This window comes from Thunnus albacares, chromosome 1, assembly GCF_914725855.1.
Source record: "Thunnus albacares chromosome 1, fThuAlb1.1, whole genome shotgun sequence".
Lineage (NCBI taxonomy): Eukaryota > Metazoa > Chordata > Actinopteri > Scombriformes > Scombridae > Thunnus > Thunnus albacares.
Window position 1 is genome coordinate 24,250,652 of NC_058106.1, and position 26,995 is coordinate 24,277,646.

A 26,995-nucleotide genomic window follows, 5' to 3' on the forward strand; every position below is an offset into this window, starting at 1 on the left:
TGTATGGATATTTACAATATGCGCATACTTGAGTGCTGAATAAAAGTATTCAAAAATATTTAATAGTACAGTTTTATACTAGTTTCATAACCATTGACAAAAAAAAAATAAAACAGAGTCTTTCAGTAACTTGAAAAATTATTAGTCTAATGTTTTGAACCGCCTGAGCTCCACATCTTTTGGATTGACCTGCCAGAAAAACTATGAATCAGTGTCATCTTTTAAATGTCGTTTAACCATATTCTGAACCTGTGAGGTCAGTATTTAAGAGTTCATGCAATTTCATCTGTCAACTGAGTGACGGTGGTTTTCATTTCCTGCTCTGCTTTTCTGATTTGCTTTTGAATTAGATGTTGTTTGATTTTGATCTTTCAACTTACTGTTAAGGCATTCTGTTATGAACCTGTTTACAGACGCACAGCCTCCAGACACCAGGCAGGACCTCACTGGCCTCTTCACAGAGAAACCCAAGAGTGCAGAGGTCACTGAAGGTGAGCGTCTCCACAGTACTGAATAACATGCATCAAATAGGATGAAGATCTCTCTCGAAAAAACTATACCACCCTACCTTGAATGATTTGAAATAAGGAATACAAAATCTTTGTGAGGGAACAGTTGCAAAAGAGTCAAACATTAAAATACATCAGAATATAGTTACAACATTCATTCAGGAGGTATGTCACAGCATATTACCACTTGGGAAAAGTTACGGGTTTTGAGGATGTTACATTCTTTGCATTCAGCTGTAAAAGGAAGATATGGAAATGTATGGAAATAACTTCCATAAAGTCTAAACTATTTTTTTATTTGCAAACTATCATTTGTAACTAGCTGTTGATTATGTTGATGGTCTTGCTTCTGTTGGGTTTTCCAACAAATGTCCTGAATTCAAGAAATAAAATATATGTTTATTTGCAGTCACAGATGGTTCCTTTAGAAAAACTCTGCTCAGAAGTGAGGAAGTTAACCAGATGTCAATTTGTCAAACCAAATAGTTAGTCCTCATCCTGGAGGTCTTTTCTCTTATAAAATGGAGGATATGAAATGCTCTCAAACGGGGCTAAGAGATACTTAAACATGGCAGTGAAAGCATGAAATATACACCAAATATACTGATAATTTTTAGCATGTCAATAGCGAACAAACTAAATAATAGTCAACGTTTGTAAGACGCAGCTGCAGCAGATACCAGGCACAATCTGGAATATGATGATCCATTTCTCTTTGCAGGTGCAAACATCACGTTTGTGGCTAAAGTGAATGCTGAATCATTGCTGAAAAAACCAACCATCAAATGGTTCAAGGGGAAGTGGATGGATCTCGCCAGCAAGTCTGGAAAACACCTGCAGCTGAAAGAAGTGTATGACCGGAACACGAAGGTAAACATTAAAACAGAAACAGACACAGGAGATTTTTCATCATATCTTGACATCATGAAAGACAATATAACCTGTGTGATTTTATTTATTCTTGTAAAGAACACATGATATATAATTTTTACTATAGGGAGCTTAAATCTACAATGTGTAACATTTTGCTTTGAGGCAACAGAGTCATTTTGCAAGACCTGCTCTTCACAGCCCCAGTTTTGCAAGTTGTTGCCTCAGCACTTGTCGCTCATCCTGATGAACCACAAGCACGCTACCTTAGGGGTAATATTATTGGGAGACAGGAAGATACTGTTTGTCACCCTTACAAATTTCATTTCACATTTTCAGAAACAAGACAAAGAGAGAAAACCTTTAAAAAAGAAATATTTAGAAAAGAAAGCAGGAAAATCAGTCCGTGATAATCCCAAACTGACTGAATGTTATAACTGACTCTTAATGTCATACATATAATAAAAAATAATAAAAAAGTGTCATGTAACCCCCCTCTCGCATCTCTCACCTAACTCATGCGGTTGCAGATCTACACATTTGAGATGCAGATCATCGAAGCCAAGGCTAACTTTGCTGGAGGTTACAGATGTGAGGTGTCATCTCGGGACAAATTTGACAGCTGTAATTTTGATTTGGCTGTACATGGTGAGTATGCCTCTTCTTACAGCTTTGCTCTACATGTTTCTAATCACATCAGTTCACTCAGAAATATGTCATTTCATATCACAATGATTTTGGTTCCCGTTCTGCATCCCAGAGGCTCGTTCTGCTGGTGAAGGCTTCGACATAAGAGCAGCTTTTAGGCGCACGTAAGTTAAATCACTTTATTATTTTGCAGAAAATACTAAATACTTTTGGTCAGAGTTTACATAGAAAAAGGAATACATGCTAATCAATTAGTTTTCTTTTTTTCCAGTTGATATGTTGATATTTAGGTAAAACTCACAGGTTAGAGAAATTTCATATTAGCTGCTCAGAGTTACTGAAGGTTTGACTGCTGGACATTTCTTCAGTAGCATCATACAGTGATATGTATAAGTCAGTCACTGTTCCTTCTCTCTACAGGGCTAATACTGGATACTGGAAGATAGCAAATGATAATAACTTTAACAATTTTTTTCAATTTTAAATGTATGATATAAGTTTTAATGCAATATCATCATCTATTGGAAAAGTTTGCAAATATTCTTTCAGCCGCTTTAAATTGATTTAAAATAATCTTAAAGACAGTAAAAATGCTCATTTACACACGTTTTCACAATTTGGGGGGAAATTTGTGAGCTTTGGGAACAGGCCATCAAAACCACAAAAACTTTTAAGTAGTGTTTGCATCATAAAAATCACTAAATTTAGATAAAAAGGAACCTAAATTTGATGCCTTGTTGTTGAAGTAATGTGTGAAAATGATCTCTTAGGTGTATTTAAATCGAGTTTTATGCACCATTGAGTGCCTTTTGATATATAATAATAAATATATAAACAGCACCGTTAAGTTAAAAATATGAACTAATCCTAAAGGAATAAAAGATATATTAAAGGTTGAAGGGATGAAGAAGCATTAATTGGTGAAATGAGCTGGAGTAATGAAAATGGTTCATCAAGTACAAATGGGAACCACTTAAGTGCCAAAAAAGACACACAAATAACCTCAGAATATGTTTTGTGACCATTAGTTGGTTATCGGACCTTACTCACGCTTTTAATTTTAATTATTACATCGGATAATCAGGACTTTATTTAAGAGATTAAAAACAGGAAAAAAATGACACGTTTCCTCATGACCTTCAGTGGAGTATTACCATGTTATGTAAGTAATAACTGTGGAAATGCTAACCTATTAGGAGTGATGCCGCTAAGAAGAGAAGTGGACCATCAACAAGGTAGTAAAAGCGTTTGTTGCAATGATGGAGGCTCATATTCAAAATCTGGGGACTCTGATTGTTAAAGAACTCGAGAAATAAGGACCAGGTTCAGAGACTTGTTTTCTCTCCTGTGGCCTGTGTTTATCTCTCTGCATTCAAGTCAAACAGAACCAGTGTTCTTGATGGTACAGCCTCCAATCTGCTGAATTTTGACCAATGACCACAGAAGGAAGAACATGCGAGAGCTCAACATACTTGAATTGAAATCCCTTGATACAGTCGTTAATTACTGTATATTAGCAGTCATTGCATTAACCTTTGACTCAGGTACATCTCACTATTTGGAGGTTTAATTTATCAATCTTATACGTAACATGTGCTAGTTGCAGCCATCAGCTCTCTCTGATCTCCTTCTGGGTCTCAATCAAAACAGCGGAGCCAGCTGCACAAACAGCTACCCGGCAGAGTGAGCTTTGACGGTGGTTTGATCACAGTGAAAGTGCAGGATGTGCTAAGACACCGGCTTTTCAGTAGCCGAGCTCTTCCACAGGATTGCTACATAGAGGAAGTGCAGCTACAGCACAATGTGTTGTAACTTCACCACATAAACCAGAGACTCACCTTCTAATCCTGCTGTCGGATCAGAGTCAGGAGACAAGCACACAGTTAAATCTACACCCTTGTCTTTATCTTTCATCCCACTGATTAGATTGGAGCGGACTCCATAGTGACCAGTGTTTTCTTTAACCTTGAGTGTTTTGTTTTGTTCTTGCCTGGATGACTGCTGCTGCTGCTCATGGCTTAAAGGAATACTTTGACATTTTGGGGAATATGCTTGTTCGCTTTCTTTCCAAGAACTAGATAAGAAGATGAAAACCAGTCTTATGTTTGTGCATTAAAGGATAAGGCTGTTGATTATCTATGTTTTTCTTATTGCCAAAAATGTGCAGAGCCAAACCAACAATGAGCTGATCTATTTACAAGTATTGTGTTTGTATCCAAAGCCTGATACATCATATTCCTCTGTGCTGTAAACCTCTGTTGTTGTCCAAAAACTCTTAAAAACATGTCATTGCATTGGATGGCATGTTAACTTTTTTAGAAATGGCACCAAAGACTAATAACAGCAATCACGTTTTCAGTCTCCAGAGAGTAGTTCCGTGTAAGACGCCACTGCACATGTGTAAGAATGTGGTTCTTTTAACTGAACTTCACTAGCTTGAGTTGCTACATATCACAACCTCTTGACTTTTTGCTACATCGTAAATTTCTTTCTTTGTAAGGAACTTAAGTACAAAGTCAAGAGATTGTGATATGTAGCACAACCAGCTATCAAAACATTGTAAATAGAAGTGTGTTCCTGCAAAGTAGTGTCTGCCTTACACTGAACTACTCTCTGAAGACTGAAAACATTAGTCTTTCTAAACAGACTACCATGACCAAACTCTTCGTAGTAAAGGAACATGTCACCCAGTGCAACAGTGTTACTCAATGACATGTTTTTAATAGTTTTTGGACAACAACGGAGCTCTGAGGTACAGAGGAATACGATATATCAGACTTTGGATAAACACACAATACTTGTAAGTAGGATGAGTTCATTGTTGGTTTGGCTCTGCACATGAGATTTGTTGACATTAAGAAAGATATAGAAAATCACCAGCCATGTCCTTTAAGTAAATTATGGAGCTAGAGCTAAAGTAGGAACTAATTAGCTTAGCCTAGCTTAGCTTTGCATGACTAGACACAATTAGCCCTGCGAAGGTCAGAAAGCTCACTAATTAACATGGTGTGTTTTGTTTGTTTAATCCGTATACAAACAGAAAAATAAAAATGACAATTTATGGATCTAGAGGGAATTACATGATGTAACTATTTCTTAATGACAGTTAAGTCCATTTGTGCATCTTCTTTGCTTTTGCCTGGCAAACTCATAGTGACAACGAGACCCTACTAAGTCAGTAGTTCTCCAAGAAAAAAACATTTAGTTTATGTACAGTGAAACAACAAGATACAACATGTTATTTAGTGAGCTTTAGAGGTTCAGATAAACATATTTTTCTTTATGTTAAGCTTAACTAATCGACTCCTGATTCTAGCTCCACAGTTAATGCGCAGACATAAGAGTGGTGTCAATCTTCTCGTCTAACATTCAGAAAGAAAGAATTCCTTCAACCAAATTCCTTTAAACATGGCAACACCTGTCTCTCCAACAAGACTGTCTGTCCAGTCACTTTTTTTAACCATAAATCCATTCATTTTCTTTCAGACATGTAGACTTATTCTTTCCAATATGTCTATCTTCTTATTTTAGCCCAACATTAGCTGGATGGATGTGTTAGCTTTGTGTTGTACCATTAGTATCTCCTCTTGCATATTGTCACTAGAGTAAACAGGAAGTTGATGCTTAACACTATGATTTTATAAAAGCTCAGGAATATGAATTTGTTTTATTCAAAACAAATTATGCCTGTAAAATATTAGCAGTGAACCAGCCTGTTGTTCTGTTGATGCTGATGTTTTGTTGCTGGTGGCTGATATCTCTGCAGTAGTGTAGACAAAGAAGACTCAGGAGAGCTGGACTTCAGCACGTTGTTGAAGAAGAGGTAAGCAGTTACAAAACAGTGACAATAATTCAACAACACATTGTAGATTTTCACTTTCTTTTAATTGTCGTTCTCTCTCATACTCTTTCCGGACCATCTTGCCTCTGCAGAGAGTAAGCAACTTCAGCATCTGCAAGTTGAAAATTGGATTGATGACCTAAACACTAACCTGATTGCAACTAAGCCTGAACATTAACTCACTGCACAATGAGGGCGACCAGATGAAGCAAATTTTCTTGGAATTTACACCCCGAGCTCTTCCAACAATTTTGTCTCAATGTAAATGTTAAACAAGGTGGACAAACATACTCAAATATGTTCATGTTTACAAGTGCAGACAATTAAATCTCAGTGAAGTTTTCTCACTCATACAACAATATCTCAAAATGTTGAACATGACAAACCTGTTATACCTTTTTGACATAAAGTTTGGCTCTATTGTTGTTGCTATCTCCACTCACATGCTATTCCTAGTTTTCCCTAGCACACTGTCTATAGAGATTTGTTGCACTTTCTCTGACACTTCACAGTTTTTACTCTAAAACATACACCACCACCCCCACATCTCAAACAATACTTCAGTGTATCACATCCTGTTACCAGATCATTAATGTTAACAAGAAAATTGGACACCACACCTCTAACAAAGCATGTTAGTACATGATTTATGGTTGACTGGCATTATTTTAGGTCTAACCAGAAACAGGTTTGCTTCGTAGCAGTTTAACCACCATTACTATATTTGATTTGCTTTAAATTCATATTTCTAATATGCAGATTGAATTTCTTTTGAAATGCTGTGTTTTAACTTGTCTGGTTTGTTTTGCCATATTTGCCTCTTGGGTTCTACCTCTGAATGAGCAGCAGTTTCAATAAATCCACAACTCGGTAAGAAACTGCTGACATGCTGCCTGGGTGTTGCAGGAAAACTGTTTGTTGTTCGTGCATCTTAAGTTATATATTTATTTATTCAGCTGAAATCAATAAACATATTACTGTACTGTAATATTCACTAAAATGTTGAAACAATAGTTGTTGAAGATGAAATCATCATTATTCAATGATCAACCAAAAAAGTTATTGAATATAGAAATACATTGTTTACTAAACTTTAGCATAAATTATAGTGTGAATTGTTTAATAATTGTTCACAAATCAGTCAATAATATTTCACATTATATTGTATCCTAATTATTTGTTAAATGCTGTAAGTCAGTGATTTTAATTGTCAGTTTAAAACATGATAGCAACCAAATATTTGCACATTATTCAAAGCACTGATCTTGAACCCAAAAGTAAACAACTGGAAACAAGGCAGGTGTAGTTAAGAAGCACTTGACTCTGACCAGTCAGGCTTAGAGGCTGCAGATGGCAGGAAGGATGTCAGTAACAGATAAGAGACGATGTACACTGTACTGCTGAGCTAAAGAGTTGATCAGAATAAGCTGCAGGCCTGCAGCCACTCGTAGAGGCAGTCAGCAGTCAGGTGACTCACAAAAGTTGCTGAGGGCACCTAGTGGACAGGTGTGATACAACTGCTCAAAGCTTTAAAAAATAACACAGACACTAATGAGGGAAAGGACAGAGATGCAGACTGTTCAGGCAAGCAGGCAGACATTGTAGGGGGAAGAGATGAGGAGAATATATGATATAGATATGATATATGAAATGAGGAGATATAACAGTTATTTTATTAGTAGTTAACCTCCCATAAGAGAGGTAGGTAGCTACAGTTACACCATACAAAAATCATGGGTATACTGTATTGTACTGTACTGAAATAAGAAATGGCCTAATGAAACAGAAAGTATATTACAGTCATACAGTCCTAACAAAAACAAGCAATTCTAGCATAACACTCAGCCTATTTTGGTTTTAAAGAAATGATCATTTTGTTTAAAAAACACATAACAGCATAACTAATCATGGTTAACAATAGTCTTCATCAACTAATTAACCATTTTATCATTTGCTATAAAGTAATAAACAATATATAATGTTACCTTCTTCCTTATTCATAAAATAATAGTAAATAAAATAAGTTATGATGAATAATAATCATTTTAATTAGTTTCTCTGAAGTATTATCAAAATGCTCTATTATGGTCTACTTCTTAATGTCTATATTTACACTGCAAATTGAAAACTGTGCTAAGTGACTGGCTTTGACATCTCTCTGTTTGGTTTACGTCTCTCAGAACTGTGCAGATAAGCAGCTCAGATCCGGACGTGGATGTGTGGGAAATTCTCAGCCGTGCTCCCGTTTCAGAATATGAGAAGATTGCTTTTCAGTATGGCATCACTGACCTCAGAGGCATGCTCAAGAGACTGAAAAAGATGAAGAAAGAAGAGAAGAAAAGTGCCGGTTGGTGTGGAGTTTGTAAATTAATTGATCTTAATCTAAAAATGTAAAATATAGACCTAACAGTGACTGATTATGCATCACTGCTCTGAATCTAGCTTTCCTCAAAAAGTTGGATCCTGCCTACCAAGTGACAAAGGGACAAAAAATAAAGCTTGCAATTCAGGTCGCTAATCAAGATATTGACGTGAAATGGCTGAAGAACGGACAACCAATTAATCCGACTGGAAGGTTAGAATATATAGTTTCAAACTATTCACCTCAACTCCACAAAATATATTTTACCTGTGCAGCATTAAGCAAAGACTATCAATTCTTGATGATAAGGATTTTAATGAACCTTTTTCTATTTTTGTCTCTTTATTGCCTCCTAATATGTGGATTACCTCCCTACCATGTCATTTCATTACATCACTAGCAAGTAAGTGTCCAAGAGCAAATGCAAAAATAGTTTTTTGTTTTTTGTTTTTTTTTTTTTGGATGTTATAGTTTAAAAGCTCACAAAACAGCTATGTGCTGGTTCGCCAACAGCATGTTTTCAAGTCCTTAAGTTGTTTGAAAAATAACATGTCCAGAAAGTAAATTCATGTCACAAATACTGTACTGGAAAAAGATAGATCCCTTTGTGAAAAATCAAAAGAGTGTTTACAATGTATGCCTTCTTTGTCAAGGTACATCTTTGAGAGTGTTGGAAACATGCGCTACCTCACCATCAACCACTGCTCCTTGGCTGATGATGCAGCATATTGCTGTGTGGTGGGAGATGAGAAATGCAGCACTGAGCTCTTTGTTAAAGGTGTGTATGCTTTCAGAGGAAATCAACCATATAACTATTATCTAGAAGAGGTATTTGCAAGATTAACTGCTGCTCAATCTCTCATTATTATCTGTGTTCTCCAGAGCCTCCTGTCCAGATTGTGAAGAATCTGGAGGATCAGATGGTCATGAAGGGTGAGAGGGTGGAGTTGGAGGTTGAAGTCTCGGAGGAAGGAGCCAATGTTAAATGGTTAGATATTATTCTTTACACTCAAATGAACATCCTCTATTAGGAAACTGCCCATACAAATCAAATTACAGCAAAATGTCCCAAAAATCAATCAGTTTATAAAGTGGGGTTGCTCACATGATAAATGAGCGCTAAGAAATAAAATCAAAGAGCCATGAGTGATAAACGGGTGTCAGGTTAATTGTTGAGTAAATCTAATTTAAACAGGAGTAATTTAGCATTTCTTTCAATTTAAAGTAAAAAAAAATCAATGACTCACACAGTGTTCATTGCTCAGACACCCAGCAGATGGCATTTGAGTTTGTCATGTCCACAGACAGATGCCAGACCTTTGAGCACTGTCTCTGTGACAGACTGAAGTATCGCTGCAAGCTATAAATTATCACCTGGATTAAAAGGTCACATGAGCATTTTAGTATGCCCCATGTGACCTTTATCTGAGGAAAAAAGTTGCTGTAAATGCGTACGTGCTATCATTTGAGTCCAAAATACATTTCCTGGAACAGAAGCCAAACTTGAATATGTGAGGTAAAGAGTCAAAGTACACGATGACAGTGAGACTTAGAAATGTAACAGTGACGTAATGTAAGAAGTGCCAAATGACTGCCATAATCCAAAATTTAAAAAAAAAACAATGTCCAATTATCCCAATTATAAGGTTAGTGTGCTTAATATATTTAGTTTAGCACTTCTTTAGGATGTTAAAATTCTGTTGTTTGTCTGTGCATAGATGTTAATTTTATGACTTTTTAGAACAGTTTATGGGTGTCTAAGCTCAAAGGTCCACTTACTAGTTGTATGAGCTTTTAACTGCATCTTATAGTCTTAATTCAGCAAAAGGAGCTGGCTCAGCTGTCATCACATGACCTAAGTTTGATTTACAGGTCAAGTAATAATATGTGGTTGTATATGGGGGAGAGGTTGTAAACCAACAAAAACTTTGAGCTCAGATATCCGTTAGCATATCATGTTTTAAGCATTTTTCTGAGTTATGAAGTGTCAACCAGCTTTTAAAAACCTAACTGTGAGCTTAATTATGATACGTTTATTAATCACAATCATTTTGGTCGCTGTGTGAATATCTGTACAGGGAGAAAGACGGTGTGGAGCTGACAAGAGATGAATCTTTCAAGTATCGCTTCAAGAAAGACGGCTGTAAACACGTACTGATCATTAATGAGGCCACAAAAGAAGACTGTGGCCACTACAAGGTTAAAACAAACGGCGGCGAGTCTATGGCTGAGCTTATGGTGCAGGGTGAGTGTCAGTCATGCGTTTTGCTGTGAGTACAGTTTCAACCACTTTGTCAGTGATGAACACTTCAAGTGCACATTCTCATACCCCACCAACACAGTAGTCCTATGGCCTTGCCGCTCTTGGCATGCTGTCTATCTTCGGGGCATAGTTGATGTTGCCATTGCCCACATCATTCTGCCAAGGTTACTGTGCCAACACAGGCACACATGCCAGCTAAAGTTAGAAGACATGGACCATATTTCACCTGAAGGGCACAGGTCTGCACAAGTGACACGGTTCCTCTGTTCTTTGTTTCCTTCGTCTTTGTTTTCTGTATTGTTCCTTTGTTGCTGTTTTCTGTCATTCAGCAGCTGTTCTACCATCATGTGTAAGCTGAAACCCTTACAGTATATTAAAGGGGACATATTATGCACATTTCCAGGTCTATATTTTTAACCTGGGGCTCTACTGGAATATCTTTGCATGATTTGCAGCTCATAAAACTCCTTATTTATCCTATATTGACCCTTTACATAGCCCCTCAGTTCAGCCTCTGTCTGAAAGAGGCCGTTTTAGCTCGTTGTAGAATAAAACATTGCTAATTAAGCATTCAGAGCAGGTCTGGCCTGCAAAAGTCATGGCTTTTGACTTGCAGGAAGCATTTTTACAAACATCAACCTCAAGTTTTGGGACTTTGACCATTTTTAACATAGATATCTGACATCATAACAGTATATAAATAACAGAGAATCACAAAAAGCATAATATGTCCCCTTTAAAAAACAGCCATGTGATACGTTTACACTTAAAAATGTAGCACTTTCATAGAACTCAGTAACAGTTGCAGCTTGTATGTTTCTGACACAGTTGCCTCTAAAATCTGCCATGTTTGAGGAGGCAAATATACCATGACAGTGGAAAAAAAGAAGTAAGTTGTGGTCTAAAAGTATGTTTTATTACTAGATGATAGATTTCCCTCTAGTACCATGTCACAACAGCCTGGTGATGCTGATGAAAGATCTGCACTGGGCCCCTCAGAATCTTGTAAGTTTAATCTGTAGATATTAGTCTTTTTAGTATTAGTATTTTTGATATATATTTTTGATTTATATGATGTTTTTTTTAGCATATTTAGAAATGATATGTTATAGGTGAAGGTTTAAGGTGAATTAAGATGCTTAGAAGTCTTAATTTCAATCCACAGGTAATCAAAAAACGGTGGATGAGGGCAGTTCAAACTCATCCCAACATGGACGTAGGCAAAATATAAACCTCTAAGAAACCATCACCTAGTTTCACCCGCTTTGTGACCACCAAATAACAATTTCATCTTAGTATCATTAGCTTCCAGAGCACAAAAAATCATTCTGAGTGAAAAAACTTCAGTCATCATACAACAGCCATTCATTTTTTATTATAATTTGAGCATTTTCATGTAGAGGTTATCGTTTAATCCTAGCTAAATTTGAATATATATACTTCCTTTCATATTTGCATATATATTCACATGTGTGATTGGATACGTGTGTGTGTGTGCCCCAGAGGTTGTTGTGTGTAGATTTAAACCTGATCTTTGTTCCTGGTCTGGGTCCAGCTAAGTTTATCTGTCCCGTTAATCGAACACAGAGCCTGCCAAGAATTACCAGCAGGGATCAACACCTCAGTCCACAGCACAACTCCCATTATAATGCCATTCTGCCTTATTTGCCCTCCCTGGCAGCAAGCTGACGTGAAATTCCTGTAACCTTTACGAGGAGCGTGGTGTGAGTTATCTCATGCAGATAACAATTTCTTTGGGATAACTTTATTAACTCCCATGTACATTATTTCTTGTGATATACGGTAAGAGCTTGAGGCTCCTGCATCTGGTCCTCATATCCTCCCACTTTATTTTCTATCATGAATCCAATTAACTACTCCCCTTGTTGCTAAGATACAACACACAAAGGCCTCACAAAAATAATGAACACCTCATGCTCAAACATATTATTACCATATTATCCTCACATACAGTAGTTGCATCTAATTTTTTAGCATATTATCCTCACACATCATCATCTTATTGCATCTTACTCCATCATCTCACACAGTACCACCTCTTCTGATGTCTGAAGGCCTCGACAGTTTCCATTATCTGCACTCTAAGCTTTTGTTTCTCTGACTGTGTAGAGAAAAACCTGGAGGTCTACCAGAGCATTGCCGACCTTACGGTGAAGGCAAAGGATGAGGCAGTTTTCAAGTGTGAGGTCTCGGATGAGAATGTGAGGGGCACCTGGTACAAGAACGGGGTAGAAGTCAAACCTGATGCCAGGATAAATATCACACATATTGGCAGGTGAGGATACTTTTATGCATGCACCTTCTAGTTCATCAAATGTGTTACACAGAGCACAAGAGCCTTTGAAAATTCTGGACATTTTTAGGATCCACAAACTGACCATTGATGAGGTCAAACCTGAGGATGAGGGAGACTACAATTTTGTGCCAGATGGCCACGCTTTCAACCTTTCTGCCAAACTCAATTTCTTGGGTAATATTGATGCTTTTACGCTTCACAATTAACATTCATAGCAAGACAAGCCACATTTTTCTTTAATGAGTTTCTCACTGCCTTTTTTGTCTTGTTTTTTCCCAGAGGTGAAGATTGATTATGTGCCACGCCAAGGTGCCACAAACTTTATCTCTTGTACTACATGGACTATGCCAGTTGAAATTCAGTGGCCTGTTCATTATAACCATTTGTCTCACTTCCTAAGATCCTCCTAAGATCCACCTGGACTGTATGGGGCGCACTGCCGACTCAACCATTGTGGTGGTGGCTGGCAACAAACTGCGTCTAGATGTCCCTATCACTGGAGATCCTGCTCCCACTGTGATCTGGACCAAAGGAGAGAAGGTAAAACAAGACAAATAGACTTAAGTGTTCAGTCAGCTGCACACCTTTTGTGTGACATGTGCCATCTGTCCAGAACACAGTATGTAAGGTATGAGACTCACTCAGAAAGCATTGTCTCATTCACAGTTAAGACAGTCCTACTAATACCACAATTTTACATGTAAAAGTCAGAGAAATATTAGCACATTTAAAAAAATATATATACAATAATACAAGCAAGATAATTTCCTTATTGACTATTTTTAACATAAAATAACTATTAAGTGGCATAGGTTAGTTATTTTTACAAAGGTCTGCAATCCTCCTTGCTATTAAACTTTGATACTTAAGCTGAACAGGTGCCATGCCACTAACAGCTTAATTCATTGATGCCTCGTAGTTTGCTTGATCTATAGAGGAGAAGGAGAGGACACATGTCCTCTCTGTTCTCTACGGCTTTTACTGCTTTGCTCTGCTCAAATGTAGGCTAGTTCTGTAAAACCTGACGGAGAAGAGAAAGGAGAGCGGACATCCTCTTGGACCATGAAGGATGGGGAGGTAAGTGTGCATGTCCTTTATGATTTTTTTTTGTTTTTTGTTTTTTTTACTGTGCCTGTTTGTAGCATCCAGACTCAGACTCCAGAATCGTTTTTCTTCAGGCATGGTCTGTCAGTACGTTGTTTTTCAACCTTTGCTTGTGTGTGCATTTTGACTCTTTGACTCTTGTACTTAACACCGCAGGCTCAGATGTAGTCACGGTAGAAGGCGCAATCCACATACATTACATCCCATATAAACTTGCAATTTTGAAAAGATTATGCATGCAGCCATCAAAACACCCATGAACTGAATTGATCTTGCAACAACTTGATTGAACAGGTTGTGCGTTTGTTTGATTGATTTACTGCTTTACACCTCTGGAGAAACAGACCGCAGCAGTAACAGTGATGAACAGATGCAGACAGACACATGAAAAACAACTTCTCCAGTGGTTTTCCACTGTACACGTGTGTTTTGATTTGATGTGATGCAGTTTTATAGTCACACAGCAAGTGCAACTTAAAAGCTGCATGTGGCGTTATTCAGTATCCATCCATGTTCATGAGGTAAGAGCATGTTCTTAATCTCCCTTCAGCATACACATATCAGAGGAGACTGGACAGTAAGTACATTTGTGTATAACAACCTTCAATAATCAATTATATAATCAAGAAAAGAAACAACATACAGATTCAGAAGTTTTAATGAATTACTCATACATTTTGGAACAAGCATGTGCAATAATGGCACAACCCAGCCTCCTTTGTTTTTGCATTACATGCTGAGGTATTCTCTTTTAAAGGGCAGCAATCTGATTGTCTGATTGTCAACCACTGTTAACATAAGTATAAATAACAATGCAAAGAATTTTCAAACTTCAAGAAGTATGAATACAAATGTATTTATTGCAACTCATGGAACTTGGAGTAAGTTTAGACATTGTCCAGTACTGGTCCTGCATCCGCATGGTGAAATCTGGAGTTGTGTTTTCAAATGTGACCTTGAAAAGCATGATTTGCCCAAATACTCTAAGAAAGTTTGTATTGGAAAGAAGAACATTCTCTTTCTCTGGATACAAACATGGCATAATGTTAATATGCCACCACATCTACTACAGTATGCAGCGACTTGACCTACAGTATGTGCATCAATCAGTTTAAAGTGTGAAGAGACTCACCAATATATATAATCCATTCAGGCAAACTCCATTAACGCTGCTCTGGTTCATATGGTGCAGATCGTCACAGAGGGAGATGGGAGGGTCCATGTGGAAACCACCAAAGGCCACTGTGTCTTCACCATCGAGGGGGCTGAGAGGCAGGATGAGGGAATCTACTCTGTTGTGGTTCGCAACCCTGCTGGGGAAGACACTGCGGATATCAATGTTAAAGTTGTTGGTAAGACAGAGTGTGTATGAACATTAGCTTTTAACACTGACAATAACTAGGAGCAAAATCTCTTGATGTATGCATAAAGCCAATCTGTCAGGCCAATTAGTTCAGCCATTCATAGGTGTAAATATTCGTTTTTTGTTTTTTTCCTGATCATGTGAACATTATTTTCCCCAGATGTTCCAGATCCTCCCCAGGCTCCCAGAATCCTCAGTGTGGGAGAGGACTCCTGCGTTGTCCAGTGGGATCCCCCTAAGTTTGATGGTGGACAGCCAATCATTGGTAAAAACATATTAAAATGCTTCATTTGTTGAAATTATTGGGTTATTTTTAGGTTTTCTCCAAGTCTAGCAAATGATATAAAAACTACATTAGACTTTTGTAATGCTTCATTTTTTAATTCTCAGGCTATGTGTTGGAGAGAAAGAAGAAGAGAAGCTACAGGTGGATGAGACTGAACTTTGACCCTTACACTGAAACAACCTATGAGGCCAAGCGGATGATTGAAGGAGTGGAATATGAGATGCGAGTCTATGCTGTCAATGGCATCGGCATGTCACGCCACAGTTCTCCCTCACAACCTTTCGTGCCAGTCGGTGAGTCTTTCCCCAAAAGTCCCGAAGTAAATTCATTAAAAGAGCTTTTCACAGTTGAAATTGTTCAATCTAATCTCCATAATAGAGATCATTCATTTATCAGATAAAACTCACTGTAAACTAACATAAAAGGATCTATTTTAGGACACTAAAGTGTCACAACGATGTTGATTGATGTTTCTTCTTGATGAGTGATGGTAGAGCGTGATGTGTTTGACTTCTGATGACTCTGAAGTTGTGTCGTGCCCGTTTGGTCCATCTAAGGTTTCGCTCGGTTCACGGGGGTCGCAGCTGACTTGTGGTCATGACAAGATGGGGTCATGTTTGTTGTATGTTTGTTGTAATCCAAGGCGTAACAGAAATATAGGTTGAACATACATCATATTCGTGTCATTCCTGAGTACCATCAGTCATGAAGGTGCTGTGTGTGTCATTACCACATAGAACAGTTAGAGGAATTAGTGCCGTACAAATGTTACTGTGATTATAATCAGATGAGGAAATAACACACCAAAGGCATGTTAACTCGGGCATTAGTGAACCTTCCCCTCTCTAGCGTTCATAACATTGCATCAATGTGAATTCTGTAGTGCTGATATAACCCATATCACATGGCAACAATATTGACTGGTAATTGCATTTTCAATCAAATCTAAAAAAAGTGTATTTTTTTTCTCCTTCTTGTATGATCAAATTCTGCCTTGGATAGTTTGAGTCTCACACTGACTCGGTGTAGAAATTCTACCTTGATGTATTGAATCTAAATAGGTTTTAGTCTTTACCCTAATGATCACTTTGGTCATGCTTTGACCTCTTCTGAGCTCTGCTTGTTTTCTCCTGTTGCTTTGAAAACTGAAACTGTCATATCAAAGAGCTGAGCTGTTTCAGGTCTTTTTCCTGTAATTACAGACAAATCCTGCTAATTGTCATGAACCACCACTGCAGCAGTCAGAGCTAAAGTCCTTTTTCAATGAGTTTACATTCCTTTTTCTTTTGGACCTCTCATAATGTCTTATTTTTCCTCTACTTTGTTGTTCTAGGGAATCCACTTTTTTCTTTAAGGTGCTCTTCTGTAGATTCCTACTGCACATGTTTACTGTATGTCAAGTAAGGTATGCCGTTGCCCTGTATAAGGGCAGATGATGTTGTTTGGCATTGGAAAACTTTAAAAAGGATGTTGAGAAAGCAGTCTAGCAGGCAGGAGTTTGTCCAAAAAAGGTGATTTTATTAACCAAATATTAATGAAACTGATGCAAAAATGAACCCTCGGGAAATTCAAAAAAATACCTTAAGCTGAAGCAAAACATACAAAAAAAACCTAAAAAATAAAATCTGTAGCCTCTCAGCAAGCTGCCACCTGCTTGCTTTGTTATTTGTTATAAAAATATTTGTTATTTGTGTAACATGACTTATAAACAGAAACATTGGACTAAAATTAGAGATTTATTACACAAAACAATGCAAGTAATGTTGGGACCCATGCAGCCTGGTGAAAAGGGAGAGGAGCAACCTTTTCATATTTGCCACGCAGTAGTCAACGCACAACAACACTTTGACATTCTGATATTTTACAGTCATGTTTAAACTGTACATAAAGTAGAGACATGAGGAGAAAAACAAGTAAGATGTTAACCTGTTAATGGGACTGAATTGATATTTTGTTTCACTTCAGTTATACGAATCGTTGAACAAATCATAGATGTGTACGCCGAATCTGAGGGTAAGATGTATTATCTGTGACAGGCCCAGGTTTGAATGAGTTTTTTCTCACATCTCATCCAAAACTTGTTGATATAAGAGTGTACATCATTGTCTCCAGATGGCTGGTTGCTAGTAAGGCAGCTGATTGGGAAACTATCCATGGCATTCCTCCCTATAAATAATGTTCTGGAAGCACTTGGCTCCGCTGGGACCAGCTGCTTAACACAGAGGGGTTCTTCGCTACTGTGGAGGCTGCTGCAGAAGAAGCTATGTTGTCACTGCAGCAAAGACAATGGGGAAGAGAATGGGGGAGTGGGCCTCCGAGAGGGAATGAGAGGATAGGTTAGAGAGCAGAAGAGGCGGATAAGTACCACCAACAACTTCAACCAGCAGTAAGACTGCTACACACTGAGACAGAATGACAAAGCCTAAGCTTCCAAAAACGGCTGAAAAGAAGCCAGCGGCAGAGGAGAGTCCAGCTGATGCTCCAGTGGAGGCACCAGCAGAGGTGGAAGCCAACAAGCCTGAGGAAGAGGCACCCCCACCGCCTGAGGTGCAGCTGGAACCAGAAGCCAGTGGTGAACCAGCAGAAGCAGCCCACAGTGGGGAAGATGGAGCTCCAGCTGAGAGTGAGACACCACCAGCAGAGGAAGCAGCTGCACCCCCGGCAGAGGGGTCCCCCATGGAGCCTGTTCCTGCTGCTGAACCAGAGCCAGAGCCAGAGCCGCAACCTGTTAGCAGTAGGCATTATTCATTTTGAGATGTTGGATTGACACGTAGGTTTTAAAATAGAAATTAGACTTCGTTTTGTTTATACATGCATGACATTAATTGGAGAATTGGCTGCATTTCAGCCCTTCAAACAGGCAGAGTCTTTTTTTTCAGAGGAGTACATATTTGAAAGTGTCAGGCATGGTGTGATATTTGTAGGGTTGATGTTGCAAGTGGTCCATCATGAAAATTTTCTATTTTGCTTTTAAAACAAATTTGAATGAGATTCTTGCACCTTTTTTGTTCCTGCTGCTGTAACTTTCAACACACATGGAAACCCTTGACCTCTGACAGGTGTTCCTATCATCTGCTTGCACAGTATACTTCAAGTCCTGGTCTTACTGGTGACAGGGCCAGAACTAAAAATCAACACCTTACAGTCTGTTTTCAACAAGTGTTTGCATCAACATACCAATATATGGTCAACTAAATATTACTGCAGTATGACAGTGATAGTATATTCTTGGAGGATTGTTGATTTGCACACTGCACCATGTACAACCAGTAGTACTAGTATGTAGTCTCCCTGACCCCTACAGTTTTATAACAGACATAAATTATGCAAATTAGAGTACAGGTCCCAAATCCCAGTTCTAAACACTGTAATGATAGTATTGCTTTGCCATTTGCTTTTTTGCCTGAGATCAGGGCTTTTTAGTCTTTGCAGCTAAAATTTGTTGTGACATTGGTTGTTTGCTTTTGGCACTTCTGTGGTGAAAGCAATGCGTGGGAAGTAGCTGATGAACCAAAATGGACTTATATCGTGTAATTTCATCCCTGCGGGACAGAAAGTACAGCAGACACATCAGGTCAGCCAGACAGCTCATCTTTCCCCAGATGACAAAAGGCTAATAGACTGTTTTGATAAGTGATGACATAGCCACGAATATTCAAAGATGAAATGAATATTGTTTTTGTTGTTAATTGGACTGGGACTATCACCAGGAGCAGACTGTAGATCACCTACATATTTAATCATTTTACATCACTTTAAGTAAATTAAATGTGGTTTCCAACACAAGCAGGCAGCAAAGGCCCTGGATGGTGAACATTTCTTGAAGATAAATGTAGCTACACTAATGCAGTTGATGCAACGTCCCAAACCAAAAAGGTTATATAACATACAATTACGAATTATAAATATAAATCTTCTCTACTTTACAACTGGACTTGCAATTAATGCACAAAATAAGTTTGTGAATCACCAGGTCCATATAGCCACGTACCTCTGATTCCCCTTTAACTGATTCAAAGATCAAACAAATGAACTAATCTGCCACTGCTATGGCAGCATTGTTCATTTTCCTAGGAAGAATTTCAACTAACGATTATTTTTATTGTCCATTAATCTGCAGATTATTTTCTGAATTGATTGTTTTGTATATAAAATGTCAGAAAATAGTGAAAAATGCCTGTTCTATTCTGTTCTTAGAGCCCAATGTGATGTCTTTAAATGTCTGATCAACAGTCCAAAATCCAGATCCAAATTCAGTTTACGATCATGTATCACACAGAAAAGCTTAAAATCCTTAAATTTGAAAAACTGAAACCGGCAAATATTTGGTATAAAAAAAATGACAAATTATTATCTGATTATCGAAATAATTCCTGATTAATTTTCTGTTGATCGAATTGTTGCAGCACTAGAATTTCTGTTGTGTTACTTGCCTGTAAACAAGCCAAAGTTCAAATCAAATTAAGGAGCCACCAAAAAGTTAAAATTATTCTCAAAACTACAAGCAACATGACAGTAATATTATTATTGGAGCACAGAGACACTGTAATGACCCGTAGGACCGTGTGTTAATGGCCAAGTCTAATCGCGTGTCTGCATTTAGTAATCACATTTTACTTAAGGGTTTTATGATTGCAGCACCTGCTACATTTAGAGCTCGCTCACATGCTGCTTGTAAAGATGTTTTGAATGATACCACATGTGGTCTGATGCATACCTCAGACTACATGTGGTCATGCCTCTGAAATTAGATATGTCAGTGGACATTTATGGCAGAGAAGTGCTGAAATACACTCTGACCTGTAATTTGTCATTGATCAGTCATTCTCAGGATTTCATTACCGAGCTTGTATATCAATCATCAACTTTAATAACACTTATCTAACACTATATAACACTAAATCTAGGACAGAATATTTCATTGCCAGTAGTTCTGTGTCATTGTATGAGCTAGGTCATCACTGTGTCCAGTAATATATGGGTCCTGTGATAGATATCAGTCAATCTTTATACAGTGATGATGTCACTGAAACTATTGTGAAATCAGATGACATATTAGTAAATCTGCAAGAAACTACTGTATTTAAAAACCATCAAGCCAATTGTTAATTTGCAGATTGCTCTTTATAAAATAACCCCTCCTTTCTCATTTGATGGTGGTTTATGAGCAGATGCTGCAGTGAAAAAGTAAAGTTGAAATGGATAATGGTTTCTTACAAAGTAACTCACATAATTCATAAACTCCTGATTAGGTCCACTTTCTCACTCGTTCATTCTAAAATCATTGCCGTAATGCTATAACTGACTACCAGAGCCCGTTAATCTGCCCTTTGCCTCTCTCTTAGCTCCTACAAGTGAGCCCATCGGACTCTGCGTGGACGACATCAGTGACACTTCCATCTCGCTGAAGTGGCGAACGCCTGAGAGGATCGGCGCAGCTGAACTCGAGGGTTACGGGGTTGAGTACTGCAAGGAGGGCAGTAAGTGCTGGAGCCAAACCCCTGCATGCTTTTGATAAGGAAGTTTTTTAATAGCATATAATATGGACGTTTATATACAGCAATCAGTTAATAACAGTGAAACATAAGTGATCTCTCTAAAATTTCAAGCTGCCCACATAGGAAGGTGTGGACTTGCCAAAATCTACTGTCAGAGAGAAAAATCCTCAGAAAATATCTGACAAAGTACTCAATTAAATTCACAATTTAATTTAAAACTTAAAGGTTATAAGCTATGAGCAAAAATTTAGCGTTCTTGTGCTTCTTTCAACTTACTAGTTTAGATTAATGCCCGAGTCTTCATTCAAAAAAACTTTTTTTAATGACTAATTACTTCAAATGTCCAAACTGTTAGAACATGTGAAACATTTGCAATTAAGTGGATCATGTTATTTCAGTTTTGTTGTGTGTTTTCTGGCCACAGCGGATGAGTGGATACCAGCCATTGAGGGTCTGACAGACAGGACATCACTGATCATCAGAGACCTCACCACCGGAGACAAGCTGCAGTTCCGTGTGCGGGCTTATAACATGGCAGGACCGAGCGCTCCCGCCACTCTGGCTCAGCCCGTCACCATCAGAGAGATAATGCGTCAGTAGTTACAGATTTATTCCTTTTGTTGACTGTCTGCTCCACTTTTTTTTTATTTCAGCACCAGGAATGTATTCAAGATTAAAGTTGAAATCACCTGATTGATTCAACTGTGGTAGAGTGATGTAAATATAAAAAATAGTGATACATGACAACAGTTTTTTCTCATATAGCCAAACATTTCTCCTCCCTTCAACTCATCCATCTTCCATTTTTCAGTCCCTTTCATGTTTCCCTCTTTATGTTTTGTGTTTTGTCTTACACAGAACGCCCTAAAATTTGGCTTCCCAGAAATCTCCGCCAGACTCTGATCAAGAAAGTTGGAGACACTATCAACCTTGTGATTCCATTCCAGGTGCAGTATCAACCAGGCGGAAGCCACAAATCATCACAAATGCTTTTCTTATATCTACAACTACTGTGAATGTGTGTATAATTTTGTTTTTTGGTTTGTAAACATATGGGATTTAACATTGGGAAGGGGCCTTGTGAGGTTTTAAGGTTTACAGGGAGCCACTTGGTAATAAGTTGATTGTCATTGTTGGTGAAAAGAGGACCAAACCAGGAAACTAGAGGACTATTGCACAATGAGGAAGGCATAGCTGAAACATCTGTGCATTTCCCTCGTGTGCTTGTGTTGGACGATTTAGATGAAATAATTATAAACTAATTGATTTGGGTGTACAAACCCCCTTTTGTACTTTTTGTCTTTGGTCTTCCCCATGTCTTTTGTTTGAGCACAATGTTTTTTTACTTTTACTTCTACTTATGTCATACAGCTACATAAACATACTGAACCACGACAGATTACAAAATAGAAAACGTGAGATGGATGAAAAATGGGGAGGCGAGTTTGCACTTCTTAGATTTTACCACCAGTGGGGCAAGAAATGTAAATTATAGCTTCAGGGTGACACCAGTGGAATGGCTACACAGCTAATGTTTGCATGCATAGTATGATATTAATGTGTAAGTGTTACCATCTGAAATGTTGGGAAAGAGGAAATTTAGACCTCGTGGTGGCACTACATCACCAAGACCATTAGGATTCATCAACTGAGGACTATGAATGTCTGTGTCAAATTTTATAGCAAACTCTCCGATAGTTGAGTTTCCACTCTGACGTGTCCAAAGTATCAACATACTAGGGCCATGCTGATCCTCCAATGAACTGAAAGTGCATAATTAATATTACTAACACTAAAATGTAGATTTTTTTAATCCAAATTTGACAATTCAAAACATTTCCTTTTTCTTTTTTTGTGATGCAGGGTAAGCCCAGACCTAAGGTTACATGGAGTAAAGATGGGGAGGTTCTTGAACCCTCATTCGCCAACGTGAGGAACAGTGAGGTAGATTCGATCCTCTTCATCCGCAAGTCGGAGAGAAAACACTCGGGGAAGTATGATCTCCAGGTGCAGATTGAGAACGTGGAAGACACAGCAAGCATCACACTGCAGATTGTTGGTAAGCAGGACTGGAGACATACAGAGCTGACTGTGGGTGTTAACAGGAGTAAATACGATATTTGGATGAGACTGTAAGAGCACATTTTTCTCTTCTGTAGATGTCCCAGGGCCCCCTGAGGCCCTGAAGATCACGGATGTCTGGGGCTTCAATGTGGCTCTAGAGTGGAAGCCGCCTAAGGACGATGGAAACTGTGAAATAACCGGTTACACCGTTCAGAAAGCTGACAAAAAGACCATGGTAACACACAGCTTACATCTGCTTTTCTAGTACATTCAAATTAAGCCTCTGTTGTTAATGGCGGGTAATTATTATCCAAATTAAATAATTTTACAGCAATTAGCCAGAAGAAACCTTCACAGGATTTATATTCATATGACATCTCGGTTATGGTTACTTTCACACTTGTAGTTTGGATTATTTAGTCCAGATCGAGGGGAAAAAATCATACATTGTTGCCTTTTAGTTTAACTCAGTTTGTGTTTATTACAAACAAACCAAGAGGTGTAAACATGAAGTCATTCTGACTGTAACTCATTAATTTAAGGGCCAATCAAATGGACTGCCAGCAAGTCATGCTGCACTTTATGTCTGTATTGTCTCTCTGGTGGCGACATATTGCTTACAAAGAAATAATTGATTATGAGCATTCTAAATCAAGACTGAGATTCAATCTTATATGTCATGAATAATGAGGAACAGCATGAAAAAGAGGCATCTTGTACCAGTTTATAGATTGCTTATTCAGAGTGCTTAGGAGACCACTTTCTTGACAGTTCCCATGATCAACAGATGGATTTATGATAGTTTAGCTTTTTAATTTATGATAAAATCACATATCTACTGTCACAAAATCCTGTGGTTGGCCTGCTTTGCTTTCACACCACAAACAGACTGAACTAAAGTTTGATTGGAGGTGGACCAAGGCTTTTCAATAGGTCTAGGTGGTTTGGTCAGTGCACCAAATTCATTGACAGCTGTATCACTGACCTAACCAAACCAAACCAATTACCTAAATCCTAACAAGTGAGCTGTGAAATCACCCTTTGTCATAGCAGCTCATAGTTGTCATGTTCACTGAAACTGAGCCCTTAGTTTTACCTCTGACAACCTTCAACTGAGCTGCTGCTCCGTCACATTTGCAAACCTCCCCTTTCTGTGAACATGAATGAGTGTGTCTGTACAGGCTAAATGCTGCATGGACACAGAGGGATATTTTAACCTCCCTTGTGACACATATATGTATAAAAATAAATAAACATATACTGTAGTGAGCCAACGCTGAGCAAACGTGCTCCTCTGTGGGCCAGGAGTGATGCATTATGGGCCGGCTGGCAAGAGCTCCAACTGCCACCATTCGCCACCTCGAGCTGCCAGCAACTGAGGCGGCCAGGAATGTCCTAATCTTATCCTTGTAGCCTTGACCTGGTCTGGACTGTCTGTACAGTGAAGCGGGGCCATTGTTCTCCTGCCCAGTGTGGCTGATGGTTCATGTTTCACTGAAGTCATTATTAGATCAAATTAATTTCACTTGCATCTCTTCATAGCAAGCCTGGGGATATTAATTATTATGTTGCCAAAGACAATATACAGGGTATCAGTTAAATATTAGTTAGACAGATAATTATGTATTGAATATAATTATTAATATTAGATATAAATATGTAAATTCTGTCAGTAATTACTCAACTACTTACAAATTATTTTGTTCAAAGGTGCAGTGATATCTCTGAATCATAATTGTTAAATGAGATTTGTCACATTTGATTTGCCAAATAGGATTTATCTGATTGAACAAACAACAGATTTAATTTAGACTGTGTCAATTCAGGTGGGCCATAATAGTGTTAAGCCCTATGGTATTAACTGGCTAAACACATACATGATGTGATGCAAATCTGACCACACACTTTACAAAGTTTTAGCCTATTTTTTTTATGGTTTTAGTCATAGTTAATAATTAAAAGATGAGTTTCTTAATCACAGCAGCTCCTTACTCACCTCACCAACAAGCTACACATTCGCATTTCTCAAATATTTGACTTAAAGTCACTGCAGTACATGCCATGTAAATTATTATTCTACTTTTTACAGTTTCAGTTTGTAAAGAGAGTGATGAGGATGGAGATTTGGGTGGGATGAGTCCTTCTTGCTACTACTGAGGCTGTACTTACACCATCAGGTGTCGGTTTCATGGGAGTGAATACAGCCTTCCAACTAGATTGTATATACAAGCATGTCAGAAATGTCAATAGGGACTCAGTCTTAATTGTGTGTGCGCATTAAGCACATACAACAATATATATACTGTATATTGAATGGGAAAACTGATTTTTTGTGTGATTCCTATCAAGGAGTGGTTCACAGTCTATGAACACTACCGGCGAACCAACTGCGGGGTTTCCGACCTCATCATGGGTAATGAGTACGTCTTCCGTGTCTATGCCATGAACTTGGTGGGCCTCAGCCCAGAGCCCTGCAACACAAAAGACAGCGCCTACATCCAGAAAACAGGTGGGCTTGGACACATGCATCTAGGACAAAGAAGTATTGAAATCTGAGTGGTCATTTTTAATACAATAAAGTATTATAAACTGAAGAAAACATACCCGCAAAAACCAAACTAAGTATTATCTCTCTCCTCAGGTATCGTATACAAGCCACCATCCTACAAGGAGCACGACTTCTCAAAGGCTCCCAAGTTCACACATCCTTTGGTGAACCGTTCTATCATAGCAGGATACAACGCAACCCTCAGCTGCTCAGTCAGCGGCATACCAAAGGTCAGTGGAGTCATTAAATGAAAATGCGCAAATGATCGCCAATCAATTTGATCAAACTCAACACAAATCTTGAATGTGATCTGCCGACTGAATGCAGTTATGTAAACAGCTGCCATTATAACATGTTTTTGTAATGAAATATTTAAATTTGGACAAAACAATCCCAATTTAAGGTCCACTTACTCACTTTCTCCGGAGCGTTTAACTATGTTACATGGTCTTCATCAGTTCAGTAGCTATTATGATTTCAAACCCCAAAGGCAAAAATACTGGACCGAAACTTACATTTACATTTTACACTGACATGCATTCATTTCCTGGAAACTTAACCTAACCTTATCTTAACTTTAAACCAAGTCTTCAACCTGAAAGTAATGAGTTACTTTATGGGGACATGCTTTTTATCTCCAAAAGGGGTGCAAGTCCCCACGTGACTTTGTAAACAGATGTCCCCACAACATGAGGAATACCTGGTACACAAACATACACACATATGCACGTGAGCACACACACACACACACACACAAACATTCCTATGTCCTCTTTCATGCAAACAATTAGGGATTAGTAGCAAGTGATAAACACCCTATTCTCAGTGAAACGATATCCACCAAATAAACCCAGTGATTATGGTTGTTACTAATAGACCATTACCACATTGTGCAATAGTAAGAGTACAGCAGGTTGTAGAAAACAACACCTGATGTAACACTTTATCCTACTTTGTTAGCCCAAAGTGACCTGGTACAAAAACAAGATGGACATCTCAAATGAAGCCAAGTACCGGATGCTCAGTAGGCAGGGTGTTCTGACGCTGGAGATCCGTAAGCCCTGTCCGTTCGATGGGGGAGTGTATATGTGCAAAGCAGTCAACGACAGTGGAGAGGACGTCGTGGAGTGTAAACTGGAGGTTCGCCGTAAGTAGCAGGAACGCATGTGTCCCCTTTTTCATGACCTGCTTAGGTTCTACATGCTCTCTCTAGCATCACCTTTTAGAAGATATGTTACAGTATCATACAGTTTCTACACAGAAAATACAAATATAAAAGCACATTGTCATACAGTATGGTCAAAATCTCAAGATTAGCACTG

General features: G+C 38.3%; 1 protein-coding gene across 6 annotated transcripts in view; it reads left to right on the plus strand.

Moving 5' to 3' along the window:
- The window catches only part of mybpc3 (myosin binding protein C3), a 35,437-nt gene that overhangs the window by 7,384 nt on the left and 1,058 nt on the right, over positions 1 to 26,995 (plus strand). Inside the window, exons 4-33 of one of the 6 annotated variants that reach the window (XM_044351143.1) lie at positions 414 to 491; positions 1,231 to 1,379; positions 1,910 to 2,027; positions 2,140 to 2,191; positions 3,224 to 3,262; positions 5,794 to 5,850; positions 5,961 to 5,963; positions 6,715 to 6,738; positions 8,049 to 8,215; positions 8,311 to 8,443; positions 8,631 to 8,633; positions 8,884 to 9,008; positions 9,113 to 9,218; positions 10,309 to 10,475; positions 12,624 to 12,789; positions 12,878 to 12,984; positions 13,090 to 13,119; positions 13,211 to 13,350; positions 13,816 to 13,887; positions 15,107 to 15,266; positions 15,438 to 15,542; positions 15,668 to 15,856; positions 20,909 to 21,043; positions 21,486 to 21,653; positions 21,920 to 22,008; positions 22,925 to 23,120; positions 23,221 to 23,360; positions 25,475 to 25,634; positions 25,767 to 25,903; positions 26,634 to 26,820. In XM_044351143.1, the coding sequence (XP_044207078.1) occupies positions 414 to 491; positions 1,231 to 1,379; positions 1,910 to 2,027; positions 2,140 to 2,191; positions 3,224 to 3,262; positions 5,794 to 5,850; positions 5,961 to 5,963; positions 6,715 to 6,738; positions 8,049 to 8,215; positions 8,311 to 8,443; positions 8,631 to 8,633; positions 8,884 to 9,008; positions 9,113 to 9,218; positions 10,309 to 10,475; positions 12,624 to 12,789; positions 12,878 to 12,984; positions 13,090 to 13,119; positions 13,211 to 13,350; positions 13,816 to 13,887; positions 15,107 to 15,266; positions 15,438 to 15,542; positions 15,668 to 15,856; positions 20,909 to 21,043; positions 21,486 to 21,653; positions 21,920 to 22,008; positions 22,925 to 23,120; positions 23,221 to 23,360; positions 25,475 to 25,634; positions 25,767 to 25,903; positions 26,634 to 26,820 (3,402 nt within the window). The remainder of the gene's footprint in view (positions 1 to 413; positions 492 to 1,230; positions 1,380 to 1,909; positions 2,028 to 2,139; positions 2,192 to 3,223; positions 3,263 to 5,793; positions 5,851 to 5,960; positions 5,964 to 6,714; positions 6,739 to 8,048; positions 8,216 to 8,310; positions 8,444 to 8,630; positions 8,634 to 8,883; positions 9,009 to 9,112; positions 9,219 to 10,308; positions 10,476 to 12,623; positions 12,790 to 12,877; positions 12,985 to 13,089; positions 13,120 to 13,210; positions 13,351 to 13,815; positions 13,888 to 15,106; positions 15,267 to 15,437; positions 15,543 to 15,667; positions 15,857 to 20,908; positions 21,044 to 21,485; positions 21,654 to 21,919; positions 22,009 to 22,924; positions 23,121 to 23,220; positions 23,361 to 25,474; positions 25,635 to 25,766; positions 25,904 to 26,633; positions 26,821 to 26,995) is intronic. The other 5 variants (XM_044351180.1, XM_044351153.1, XM_044351160.1 and 2 more) reach the window with 5 other exon arrangements.